General features: G+C 44.9%; 2 protein-coding genes across 2 annotated transcripts; one reads left to right on the top strand and one right to left on the bottom strand.

Annotated features, from left to right (window-relative positions):
* Positions 1 to 3,349: 3,349 nt before the first annotated feature.
* LOC143895702 (uncharacterized) lies at positions 3,350 to 6,925 on the top strand. The gene is made up of 2 exons (XM_077403014.1): positions 3,350 to 3,530; positions 3,623 to 6,925. The coding sequence occupies exon 2, from the start codon at positions 4,008 to 4,010 to the stop codon at positions 6,036 to 6,038; it is 2,031 nt and encodes a 676-aa protein (XP_077259140.1). The 5' UTR covers positions 3,350 to 3,530; positions 3,623 to 4,007; the 3' UTR covers positions 6,039 to 6,925.
* A 1,922-nt stretch (positions 6,926 to 8,847) lies between these two features.
* Positions 8,848 to 11,013, bottom strand: LOC143895697 (uncharacterized). The gene has a single exon (XM_077403010.1). The coding sequence runs from the start codon at positions 10,505 to 10,507 to the stop codon at positions 9,431 to 9,433; it is 1,077 nt and encodes a 358-aa protein (XP_077259136.1). The 5' UTR covers positions 10,508 to 11,013; the 3' UTR covers positions 8,848 to 9,430.
* Positions 11,014 to 14,242: the final 3,229 nt, after the last annotated feature.

The following is a 14,242-nucleotide window of genomic DNA, read 5'->3' as shown; positions in this document are numbered from 1 at the left end:
GGTCAGCCGGGGGGGGGACGACTTGTTGGTGAGGGGGAGCGGGGCGGGGGGGACGACTTGTTGGTGAGGGGGAGCGAGGGGGGGGGTCGGCGAGCGTGTCGGGACATGTTTATTAAATATTAATAAACATATCGTATTGACAAGAGGTACCGCCGAGGGGGGGGGGTAGGTGTCCACTTCTACGCCGAGGGTGGTCCCCCGGGGGGGGATCGTCACTTTATCGGCGCGGGGGTATTACAAAGGCGCCGTTCGGCTGCTAGAATTTTATCGGCGAATATAAACAAAACAGCGAGTTAGACATTTGACTCCGCAATGATCTCACCCTTCTAGAACATGCGAGCCGCCATTCGGTTACGGCGTCTCACTACAAAAGCGAGCGTCGATGGCCCTACGACGGTTTGAAGATAAAATAGCCGAGGTAAACAATTGATAAAATTTGTCACCGATGACGATTTAACCGTTGCGGAGTCCTCTTCATGTTTTTTTCAAGGAAGAGCCGCTGCCGATTACGATTTGACCATCGCGGCGGTATTCGGTTATGGCGCGGCATATTACAAAATGCGAGCGCCGATATCCGGCTGCTGGAATGTATAAACAAAATATGTCTAACGATAATTATACGAACGCATAGCATCCGTTGTCGCCAGGATGATTATGGATCTACATCTTGTGGATCAGTCTTCGGCTAGTTTTCGCGACGCGAACGTTCATATTCGAGGGTGAAGTTTTTTGTGTCAAGTATTCAATACAAAAGAATATTTTTCACGATAAAGGAGATGACAATAATTCCGATATGGATCGCGAGTTAACGGACGACAGTGACTACTTCAGTGATGAAAACGACAATCATGAAGAAGTCATCGATAGAATAGTGCTAAATTTACGTGAAAGACATTGCGTAATATATTTTTATTATTCAACGGGTGGTGCACTTGCACTATGTGCTCCGTGTATGGTTGCACTATGGGATCTTGATTTCGGCATGTACGCTCGCCTAAAACACTTCGTTGAGAGACGCGGAACGACGCATGGCCGGTATTGTTCAAGATGTCGTGAATCATTGTTTATGATATTTCCGCGTAATATGTGCCCGATTTGCACACGATAAGAAAAAAAACATTATCGCGGCTCTTAAAAGTTGATACTTGGGGCTAAAGTTCTTGTGGCGAGTAAGCGGTATAAAAAAACATTTTTTTCAAAAAAACAGTGAACAATAATTTCGAGGCAACAATGGATGTAGATTCATCCGACGAGGATCGTCCGTTGTCGCCGGACAGCACCTATAACAGCGATGAAGACAATAACCGTAGAGAAGTTATGAAAAAAATAGTGTCGCGTCCCGAATTTTTAGCGTTGGATGGACGTACAAAATGTTGCGCAATTTATTTTTATTTTGAATACGGCTCAGATAACTTGTGTTATTCGTGTATGATCGCTTCACCAGACACTGGTGAGCACATACGTGAACGTCGAGAGCATGTAACCGAGCCGTACGACGTAATGACCATTCAATTTTGCACAGATTGTCGTAATACTCCATTGTTTCAAATATATCCATGCAACATGTGCCCAATTTGCATGAAGTAATAAAAAACGTTATCGCGAGTGGGACATTATACATAACGTGCACAACATGGTGTGGATAATTGAAGAGGAATCTGTGGAGCCTCCAAAATCTGACGATGATTTAATAATGGAATGTATTACAACAGATATCACCGATGGTTTGCGTGAAGAAGATCAAGGAGTGAAATTGACGGATGTGCAACGAATATCGCCGGTGCAGTTTCTTCGCGATCGCGAACTCGGTATACGCGGAACCGGTCAACGCTTCGCTAGACAAAGAGTCGTTATCAATACCGATTCTCCTTATAAGTGGGATTCTAACGTTAGACGAAAAGTGTATCGACGGCTGCGGGACGAGTGCGTTAGCGAGGAAGAATCACGTGCAGCTCGCCGTGCTGACGTTGTGCCGTATCATATTAGACCTATTGTTGACTATCGCTATTGGGCGTCTAAATTTTGTGAACAGCTCTATGATTGTGAAGCAACATACATTAAGATTCATACAGGTATTGGGAAATACGTCGAATTGGTGGTGATGAACAATTCGATACGTATGTATATGTACCCTGACCGTCTCAATAATCCTAATCATCTATTGATGCTTCAAAAAACCTTTGAACGTGACTGTGATGATGTTGATAATTGGGAGCATAATCATGGATTTAATGTCCCCTACTTCAGTTCTGGTTCTTTTATGTCTGCGCACTATCGCATTCAAAGTGGCAAACGATATTGTTCAGCGTGCGATCGAATCACGTGCAAGTGCTCCATCGAAGAATGTGACGTGATTTAAAAAAAAGACAGTATTAAAAAACAAAAACATGGAACATCTCGATAAAACGGAACGCGACCTGGTGGAAGGATCCAACCAAATCGCTACCTTGGACGAATATCTCGCATGGGAACAGCGATGCGAGAAGTTTATTGAGCAGCTTGAAGAAGACTGTCGTTCCAAACGTCCGCGGGTCTCAGACGGCTCTCAGACTGTCGGAAACAGGTCATCTTTAGTGGCAAGAATCGCGCGACTCGATGGTGCGAAGACTCTATTACAGAGACGGTTCGTACATATCGGTGGTGAGCACGCGGCGGGCAGTAGTAGCGGTAACGAAAACGCGGAAAGACTCGTTTGGCGAGAGATCGATGCCGCGTTCGAATGGCGTGTATTGACCGGTGCGGTGATAAATATCAATTACATCGAACCGCGAAAATTTCTCGAAGACGCCGAAGTCATCGTGCTCGATCGTGTGCGGAACGTCATGCAAAGACACGCAAGTGTAAAGATAAACACCGTGTTCAACGGCGAGTTTGTGACGGGTGACAAACGTGCGAACAAAAGTGTCAGCACGGGAAACCGTGAACTCTTTCGTGCGTCCGATCTGCGCGAGTGGTACGAGCTACACGTTATCGAGCCTACTTTATCGCGTCTCGAAGAGTTTCAGGAACGCGATAGCGGATGGGCGTTGTCGCGTATACTCAATTTGACAGTGAACGTGAACAAGTACAATCCTTTGCGCGCGGGATGTTACATCAATTTACCGCAAAAAATTAAATCGAAAAAAGCGGTGATCAACGTGCAATCGATGGACAATGCGTGCTTCGCGTGGTCAGTGGTGGCTGCTTTACATCCAGCCGAAAGAAATTCAGAACGGGAATCCTCGTACCCTGATTACACAACAGTATTAAATTTACAAGGCATTGAGTTTCCAATGACTTTGAAACAGATTAAAAATTTCGAACGATCACAACGATATATCCATCAATGTGTATACCATCGAGGGAGAAAAGACGCCGAACGTTCTCCCGATACGGCTCACCGACCTGAAGAGAGAAAAGCACGTCAATTTGCTGTACGTGCAGGACCCGCGAGTCGACAACGTGGGACATTTCGCGTGGATATAAAATCTATCGCGTCTCGTTAGCTCGCAATTGAGCAGGTACGATGGTCGGAAATACTTTTGCGATCGGTGAGTACTTATACTACTTTTAATAAAATTATAAAATATTTTATTTTTTATTTATTAATTTTCAAAATTTTGTTTTTTTTTCTTTTTTGCAGATGTTTACATTATTTTCATTCGAGCGAGAAATTGGAAGCCCACGGAGTAGACTGCCGAGAGATAAACAACTGTGCCATCCGACTACCGAGCGAGGACGACAAGTGGCTGAAATTCAAGAATCACAGCAGGAAGGAACGACTTCCGTTCGTCGTGTACGCCGACCTGGAATGTACCCTTGAGAAGACGGATGCGGATCCGACAACGTCCACATACACGTCTCAACATCATCGGGTATTTAGCATAGGATATTACGTGCGGTGCTCGTACGACGACTCGTTATCCGCGTATCGATTTCATCGCGATAAGGATTTCGTCGCGTGGTTCGCCGAGGAACTAAGACGTTTAGCACACGACGTAAAGAACATCTTGTCCGATAATATAGCCATGGCGGATTTTACGCGAGACGAGTGGAAAAAATTTAACAGCGCAACGCGCTGTCACGTGTGCGAAAAACCGTTCGAACCAGACGACGTGCGCGTACGCGATCACTGTCACTTGACTGGTCGTTATAGAGGTCCCGCGCATTCCAGCTGTAATCTAAATTACACAGATTCGCATTACATTCCCATAGTATTTCATAATTTATCGGGTTACGACGCGCATTTTATTATCAAGGAAAAAGCTACAGCCTACAAAGGACGCGTAGACTTACTTTCAATCACGAAGGAAAAATACATTTCATTCACGAAAAACGTTAAAAGCACTGAAGATAAAAACTACCAAAATTGCATCAAATTAAGATTCATAGACTCGTACAAATTTCTTAGCGCGAGTCTCGAAAAATTAGCATCCTTCCTCGATAAGGATAAGTTAAAAATTATACGTTCAAAATTTTCCGCGTTATCCGACCAAGATTTCGAATTATTGACGCGAAAAGGTGTCTTTCCGTACGAGTACATTGACTGCGTCGAAAAGTTGGAGGATGCGTGTTTACCATCGCGCGACTCGTTTTACAGTTCATTGACAGGCGACACCGTATCCGAGAGCGATTACGCGCACGCCGTCAACGTCTGGCAGCGGTTCTCCATTCGAACGCTCGGTGACTACAGCGATCTGTATCTAAAGATCGATGTCTTGCTGTTGGCCGATATCTTTGAAAATTTTCGCGATAGCTGCGTCGCGAGTTATGGACTCGATCCGGCGTATTATTACACTCTACCGGGGTTTACGTGGGACGCTATGTTGAAGCATACGGGTATCAATTTCGAACTGCTCACGGACATTGACATGGTCATGTTCATCGAACGCGGTATACGCGGTGGTCTGAGTCAATGTTCCGGCAGATACTCGCAGGCCAATAACAGGTACATGCAATCTTACGATACATCGAAACCATCGTCATACCTGATGTATTTCGACGTAAACAACTTGTACGGCTGGGCAATGTGTCAACCATTGCCTTATGCAGACTTTCGATGGGTCAAAGACGTCTCGAATTTCGAGTTTAGCGCGATCGCTTTGGATTCGCCCACGGGTTACATTCTCGAAGTCGATCTAGAGTATCCGCAGAATAAACACGACGCGCACGCTGACCTACCGTTCTGTCTGACGCGCGATAAACCACCCGGCAAACGGCGGGACAAACTTCTCGCCACGCTGTACGATAAGAAGCGTTATGTCACACACTACCGCAACCTACAGCAATGCACGCGCCACGGTATTCGCGTCACAAAAATTCATCGCGTATTGCAATTCGCTCAATCTCCATGGCTTTGCAATTACATCGAATTCAATACAAAATTTAGAACACTGGCCAAAAACGATTTCGAGAAAAATTTGTATAAAATGATGAACAACGCGGTTTTCGGGAAAACGATGGAGAACGTTCGAAATCACGTCGATGTAAAATTAGTGACAAAGTGGAACGGTAGATACGGCGCGGAGGCACTGATCTCGAAACCAAATTTTCACAGCAGGAGCGTTTTTTCAGAAAATCTGATAGCCGTCGAACTGCGAAAACTCGAGGTTAAATTTGACAAACCTATTTACGTCGGCATGTGTATTCTCGACATATCGAAAGTCTGTTTGTACGAATTTCATCACAAGTACATGTCTCCCCTGTATCGCGACAAGTGTAGAATTATGTATACCGATACGGACAGTCTGATATATCATATCGAGTGCGAGGATGTGTACGAGAACGTGAAACGCGATATCGCTAGATTCGACACGAGCGATTACGCGATCGACAACGCGTACGGTATAACGCTCGAGAACAAAAAAGTGCCGGGCTTGATGAAGGATGAGAATAACGGTGCGATCATGACCGAATTCGTCGGACTCAGGGCGAAAATGTATGCCTTGCGAGTGGATGGTAAGAAAGACTGTAAAAAAGCGAAAGGTGTCAAGAACAACCGTCGTAGCCAGGTCGATAACGTTCGACGATTACACGAGATGTCTGCGAGACAAAATTGAAATGAAGCGACAGCAGGCTTGCATAAGGTCCGAAAAACACGAGGTGTACACCGTATCCGAAACAAAAATCGCTCTGAGTTCGTACGACGACAAGCGATACATTATACCTAATTCGACCGATACACGTTACCGTGGGGACATTATCGAATACCTGTGTAACATATGTATTGTATAACGTATGTATAGTATAACGTATGTATAGTATAACGTATGTATAGTATATGTATGTAACGTAATATATAATGTAGTAGTAGTAGTATAACGTATGTATGTACGAATGTGTGTAAATGTAGTATAACGTAACGTATTGTGAGTATTATATTACAATATTGGAAAGAATATTATAATAAATATATTACACATGTGTATTTCATATATTTTTTTTACGTACTTTATATGTATTTCATATTTCAAACATTTTACATGTATTACATATTAGATATTGCATTTTTTTTATGTTAAGAGTAAAAATACAGTTTACACGAATTAAATAAGATTGTTCTTGTGTATCCATGAGTTGTGCGATCCATCGAATCCCAGCCATTTAACGTAAACCTCGTCGCCCCTCCTGCGCAGTACTTTCTCCACGAGATACACGTCTGGATAAGTCGCGCAATGCAACTCGTGCTCGTAGAATCCTCCAGAGACGGATTTTCCACGATAGTCCTCGAGTAGATAGGTTACGGGATTGGTACGCTGCACTTTAACGATCTTAAACACCTCGGTGGTCCAATTCGGTGTGTAGCCCTTCTCGAAAATTGTTTTGTATTTGCTAACGCGCACCGAGTCACCCACTTTAAATTTTGCCGGACCCGCGATCTTTATCGCGCTGTACACCGTAGCCAAGAGTCTTTCGGTTTTCGCGGGGGTAACGTCGACGGGTCGCATGCCGATGGTTCGATGCTTGCGCGCGTTGTAATCCGACACGAGTCGCGGCAACGCGTCGACCCACTTGTAATTTCCGTTAAGCGTAAACGTCTTCCACATGTTGTTTTTTAACGTACGATTGAATCGCTCGACGACCGACGCCTTCAACACCAAATACGTGGAATAATGATTGATGTCGTGTTTTCTCACGAGACGTTGCACGTCGGTGTTGTAAAATTCCTTCCCCATGTCGGTTTGTAGATTACTAGGGCACATCCCGCTGCGTCGAATTATCTCAGCGATAGCGTCCGTACTCGCGTTTCAACGGAGGCTACCACTACATACTCACCGTCATCGATGTGTTGAGCAAGTACGCGTGGGCCGTGCCGCTCAAGGGTAAAGGCGGCAGCGAGACAGCCGACGCTATCGCTGAGATAATTCGACGCAGCGGGAGGTGCTCTAGTAATCTACAAACCGACATGGGGAAGGAATTTTACAACACCGACGTGCAAGTCTCGTGAGAAAACACGACATCAATCATTATTCCACGTATTCGGTGTTGAAGGCGTCGGTCGTCGAGCGATTCAATCGTACGTTAAAAAACAACATGTGGAAGATGTTTACGCTCAACGGAAATTACAAGTGGGTCGACGCGTTGCCGCGACTCGTGTCGGATTACAACGCGCGCAAGCATCGAACCATCGGCATGCGACCCGTCGACGTTACCCCCGCGAAAGCCGAAAGACTCTTGGCTACGGTTCTTATCGTACAGCGTGGCGAGAAGTTTGTCCCGCCGTTTGCCGGGTGGTTTATCGCGCGTCGGACAGAACGGTAGGTCAGCGTGCGCGTCGTGTTTATTCTGCGGATACTCTAGATCGACTTCGAGAATGTAACCCGTGGGCGAATCCAAAGCGATCGCGCTAAACTCGAAATTCGAGACGTCTTCGACCCATCGGAAGTCTGCATAAGGCAATGGTTGACACATTGCCCAGCCGTACAAGTTGTTTACGTCGAAATACATCAGGTATGACGATGGTTTCGATGTATCGTAATATTGCATGTACCTGTTATTGGCCTGCGCGTATCTGCCGGAACATTGACTCAGACCACCGCGTATACCGCGTTCGATGAACATGACCATGTCAATGTCCGTGAGCAGTTCGAAATTGATACCCGTATGCTTCAACATAGCGTCCCACGTAAACCCCGGTAGAGTGTAATAATACGCCGGATCGAGTCCATAACTCGCGACGCAGCTATCGCGAAAATTTTCAAAAATATCGGCCAACAGCAAAACATCGATCTTTAGATACAGATCGCTGTAGTCACCGAGCGTTCGAATGGAGAACCGCTGCCAGACGTTGACGGCGTGCGCGTAATTGCTCTCGGATACGGTGTCGCCTGTCAATGAACTGTAAAACGAGTCGCGCGATGGTAAACACGGATCCTCCAACTTTTCGACGCAGTCAATGTACTCGTACGGAAAGACACCTTTTCGCGTCAATAATTCGAAATCTTGGTCGGATAACGCGGAAAATTTTGAACGTATAATTTTTAACTTATCCTTATCGAGAAAGGATGCTAATTTTTCGAGACTCGCGCTAAGAAATTTGTACGAGTCGATGAATCTTAATTTGATGCAATTTTGGTAGTTTTTATCCTCAGTGCTTTTAACGTTTTTCGTGAATGAAATGTATTTTTCCTTCGTTATTGGAAGTAAGTCTACGCGTCCTTTGTAGGCTGTAGCTATTTCCTTGATAATAAAATGCGCGTCGTAACCCGATAAATTATGAAATACTATGGGAATGTAATGCGAATCTGTGTAATTTAGATTACAGCTGGAATGCGCGGGACCTCTATAACGACCAGTCAAGTGACAGTGATCGCGTACGCGCACGTCGTCTGGCTCGAACGGTTTTTCGTACACGTGACAGTGCGTTGCGCTGTTAAATTTTTTCCACTCGTCTCGCGTAAAACCCGCCATGGCTATATTATCGGACAAGATGTTCTTTACGTCGTGTGCTAAACGTCTTAGTTCCTCGGCGAACCACGCGACGCAATCCTTATCGCGATGAAATCGATACGCGGATAACGAGTCGTCGTACGAGCACCGCACGTAATATCCTATGCTAAATACCCGATGATGTTGAGACGTGTATGTGGACGTTGTCGGATCCGCATCCGTCTTCTCGAGGGTACATTCCAGGTCGGCGTACACGACGAACGGAAGTCGTTCCTTCCTGCTGTGATTCTTGAATCTCAGCCACTTGTCGTCCTCGCTCGGTAGTCGGATGGCACAGTTGTTTATCTCTCGGCAGTCTACTCCGTGGGCTTCCAATTTCTCGCCCGAATGAAAATAATGTAAACATCTGCAAAAAAAAAAAAAAACACAATTTTGAAAATTATTAAATAAAAAATAAAATATTTTATAATTTTATTAAAAGTAGTATAAGTACTCACCGATCGCAAAAGTATTTCCGACCATCGTACCTGCTCAATTGCGAGCTAACGAGACGCGATAGATTTTATATCCACGCGAAATGTCCCACGTTGTCGTCTCGCGGGTCCTGCACGTACAGCAAATTGACGTGCTTTTCTCTCTTCAGGTCGGTGAGCCGTATCGGGAGAACGTTCGGCGTCTTTTCTCCCTCGATGGTATACACATTGATGGATATATCGTTGAGTCGTTCGAACTTTTTAATCTGTTTCAAAGTCATTGGAAACTCAATGCCTTGTAAATTTAATACTGTTGTGTAATCAGGGTACGAGGATTCCCGTTCTGAATGTCTTTCGGCTGGATGTAAAGCAGCCACCACTGACCACGCGAAGCACGCATTGTCCATCGATTGCACGTTGATCACCGCTTTTTTCGATTTAATTTTTTGCGGCAAATTGATGTAACATCCCGCGCGCAAAGGATTGTACTTGTTCACGTTCACTGTCAAATTGAGTATACGCGACAACGCCCATCCGCTATCGCGTTCCTGAAACTCTTCGAGACGCGATAAAGTAGGCTCGATAACGTGTAGCTCGTACCACTCGCGCAGATCGGACGCACGAAAGAATTCACGGTTTCCCGTGCTGACACTTTTGTTCGCACGTTTTTCACCCGTCACAAACTCGCCGTTGAACACGGTGTTTATCTTTACACTTGCGTGTCTTTGCATGACGTTCCGTACACGATCGAGCACGATGACTTCGGCGTCTTCGAGAAATTTTCGCGGTTCGATGTAATTGATATTTATCACCGCACCGGTCAATACACGCCATTCGAACGCGGCATCGATCTCTCGCCAAACGAGTCTTTCCGCGTTTTCGTTACCGCTACTACTGCCCGCCGCGTGCTCACCACCGATATGTACAAACCGTCTCTGTAATAGAGTCTTCGCACCATCGAGTCGCGCGATTCTTGCCACTAAAGATGACCTGTTTCCGACAGTCTGAGAGCCGTCTGAGACCCGCGGACGTTTGGAACGACAGTCTTCTTCAAGCTGCTCAATAAACTTCTCGCATCGCTGTTCCCATGCGAGATATTCGTCCAAGGTAGCGATTTGGTTGGATCCTTCCACCAGGTCGCGTTCCGTTTTATCGAGATGTTCCATGTTTTTGTTTTTTAATACTGTCTTTTTTTTAAATCACGTCACATTCTTCGATGGAGCACTTGCACGTGATTCGATCGCACGCTGAACAATATCGTTTGCCACTTTGAATGCGATAGTGCGCAGACATAAAAGAACCAGAACTGAAGTAGGGGACATTAAATCCATGATTATGCTCCCAATTATCAACATCATCACAGTCACGTTCAAAGGTTTTTTGAAGCATCAATAGATGATTAGGATTATTGAGACGGTCAGGGTACATATACATACGTATCGAATTGTTCATCACCACCAATTCGACGTATTTCCCAATACCTGTATGAATCTTAATGTATGTTGCTTCACAATCATAGAGCTGTTCACAAAATTTAGACGCCCAATAGCGATAGTCAACAATAGGTCTAATATGATACGGCACAACGTCAGCACGGCGAGCTGCACGTGATTCTTCCTCGCTAACGCACTCGTCCCGCAGCCGTCGATACACTTTTCGTCTAACGTTAGAATCCCACTTATAAGGAAGAATCGGTATTGATAACGACTCTTTGTCTAGCGAAGCGTTGACCGGTTCCGCGTATACCGAGTTCGCGATCGCGAAGAAACTGCACCGGCGATATTCGTTGCACATCCGTCAATTTCACTCCTTGATCTTCTTCACGCAAACCATCGGTGATATCTGTTGTAATACATTCCATTATTAAATCATCGTCAGATTTTGGAGGCTCCACAGATTCCTCTTCAATTATCCACACCATGTTGTGCACGTTATGTATAATGTCCCACTCGCGATAATGTTTTTTATTACTTCATGCAAATCGGGCACATGTTGCATGGATATATTTGAAACAATGGAGTATTACGACAATCTGTGCAAAATTGAATGGTCATTACGTCGTACGGCTCGGTTACATGCTCTCGACGTTCACGTATGTGCTCACCAGTGTCTGGTGAAGCGATCATACACGAATAACACAAGTTATCTGAGCCGTATTCAAAATAAAAATAAATTGCGCAACATTTTGTACGTCCATCCAACGCTAAAAATTCGGGACGCGACACTATTTTTTTCATAACTTCTCTACGGTTATTGTCTTCATCGCTGTTATAGGTGCTGTCCGGCGACAACGGACGATCCTCGTCGGATGAATCTACATCCATTGTTGCCTCGAAATTATTGTTCACTGTTTTTTTGAAAAAAATGTTTTTTTATACCGCTTACTCGCCACAAGAACTTTAGCCCCAAGTATCAACTTTTAAGAGCCGCGATAATGTTTTTTTCTTATCGTGTGCAAATCGGGCACATATTACGCGGAAATATCATAAACAATGATTCACGACATCTTGAACAATACCGGCCATGCGTCGTTCCGCGTCTCTCAACGAAGTGTTTTAGGCGAGCGTACATGCCGAAATCAAGATCCCATAGTGCAACCATACACGGAGCACATAGTGCAAGTGCACCACCCGTTGAATAATAAAAATATATTACGCAATGTCTTTCACGTAAATTTAGCACTATTCTATCGATGACTTCTTCATGATTGTCGTTTTCATCACTGAAGTAGTCACTGTCGTCCGTTAACTCGCGATCCATATCGGAATTAATGTAATCTCCTTTATCGTGAAAAATATTCTTCTGTATTGAATACTTGACACAAAAAACTTCACCCTCGAATATGAACGTTCGCGTCGCGAAAACTAGCCGAAGACTGATCCACAAGATGTGGATCCATAATCATCCTGGCGACAACGGATGCTATGCGTTCGTATAATTATCGTTAGACATATTTTGTTTATACATTCCAGCAGCCGGATATCGGCGCTCGCATTTTGTAATATGCCGCGCCATAACCGAATACCGCCGCGATGGTCAAATCGTAATCGGCAGCGGCTCTTCCTAGAAAAAAACATGAAGAGGACTCCGCAACGGTTAAATCGTCATCGGTGACAAATTTTATCAATTGTTTACCTCGGCTATTTTATCTTCAAACCGTCGTAGGGCCATCGACGCTCGCTTTTGTAGTGAGACGCCGTAACCGAATGGCGGCTCGCATGTTCTAGAAGGGTGAGATCATTGCGGAGTCAAATGTCTAACTCGCTGTTTTGTTTATATTCGCCGATAAAATTCTAGCAGCCGAACGGCGCCTTTGTAATACCCCCGCGCCGATAAAGTGACGATCCCTCCCCCGGGGGACCACCCTCGGCGTAGAAGTGGACACCTACCCCCCCCCCTCGGCGGTACCTCTTGTCAATACGATATGTTTATTAATATTTAATAAACATGTCCCGACACGCTCGCCGACCCCCCCCTCGCTCCCCCTCACCAACGAGTCGTCCTTCCCTCCCCCCCGCTCCCCTCACCAACAAGTCGTCCCCCCCCCGCCGCTCCCACTCGCCACTAAGTCGTCCCCCCCCGCTCCTTCTCGCCACCAAGTCGTCCCCCCTTCCCGCTCCCCCTCGCCTCCAAGTCGTCCCCCCTCCCCGCTTCCCCTCGCCACCAAGTTGTCCCCCCCGGCGCCTTCCCCCCTCCGCCCCTCACACCCCCTCGGAGCTCCCGGGGTAGATCTGTTATTGTTTTATCTACTGTTATATATAAATATAATCAACTGAAATGTTGCAATATCTTAACATTTAACTTTTAATGATTTAACTAATGATAGTGAAGCGATTTACATTATAATAAAAAAAAACTAGCGCGACAAAATATTTAACTAAATTCAGATTGTGCATTTACGAAATTAAAATTGTGTGTGTGCATTGTTTTCATGGTTTTTAAAAACTTCTCTTTTACAAAATGTCCGGTGCAACTCAAAAATAGCGCTCGAGTCGATAATCATTATTATACGTGTTAAGTGTTATTATACGTATTATAAGTGTTATACTACAAACTAGCAACAAGAAACTCTAACTTCGAAAATTGTTTTTGCAAAATTGTATTATTACGTACGTCATGCGACATGGCAGAAACCGAAATATTTCTGCATTTGATTACAAAATGCATCCATCATTCACGCAATATATATCGTTCTATATACAAGCTAGAAGTACATAAATAAGGTTCTCTACGCTTGGCAGAAAATACCGCTAGGGAATTTTTAAGTCGATTTTTATGAATCAAGCTTGAATTCGATGTCTAGGTATCCCAGGTTGCCGATGACGATGTCTAGATAGTGAGTTCCGTAGTTTCGGTGTCTACGTGTATTAATACCTTGAAATTGATGTCTAGGTGTCCCAGGTTGCTGATGACAAGGTCCAGATAGCGACCTCCGTAGTTTTCGGTGTCTAGGTGTAATACCTCGAATTCGATGTCTACGTGTTTCAGGTTGCCGATGACGAGGTCCACATAGTGCGCTTCATAGTTTTTGGTGTCTAGGTGTATTAATAACTTTAAATTTGAATGGGTGCGTTTAGCCGATACTCCGCTAGCCTAGCAATCGTGAGCAATCGCTCGTTTTTGCTCGTTTCCTCTCCTTTTAATCCATTAGGTCAAAAAAGAGGAAACGTGCAAAAACGAGCGACTGCTCACGATTGCTAGGCTAGCGGAGTATCGGCTGAAAGCACCCATTCAAATTTAAAGTTATTAATACACCTAGACACCAAAAACTATGAAGCGCATTATGTGGACCTCGTCATCGGCAACCTGGGACACGTAGACATCGAATTCGAGGTATTATTACACCTAGACACCGAAAACTGCGGAGGTCGCTATCTGGACCTCGTCATCAGCAACCTGGG

Source organism: Temnothorax americanus, unplaced genomic scaffold (genome assembly GCF_048541705.1).
Source record: "Temnothorax americanus isolate GAGA-0224 unplaced genomic scaffold, ASM4854170v1 Scaffold166, whole genome shotgun sequence".
In the NCBI taxonomy this organism is placed as follows: Eukaryota; Metazoa; Arthropoda; class Insecta; order Hymenoptera; family Formicidae; genus Temnothorax; species Temnothorax americanus.
The sequence above is the reverse complement of the archived record's forward strand: the minus strand, read 5'-3'. Positions and strand labels throughout refer to the sequence as shown.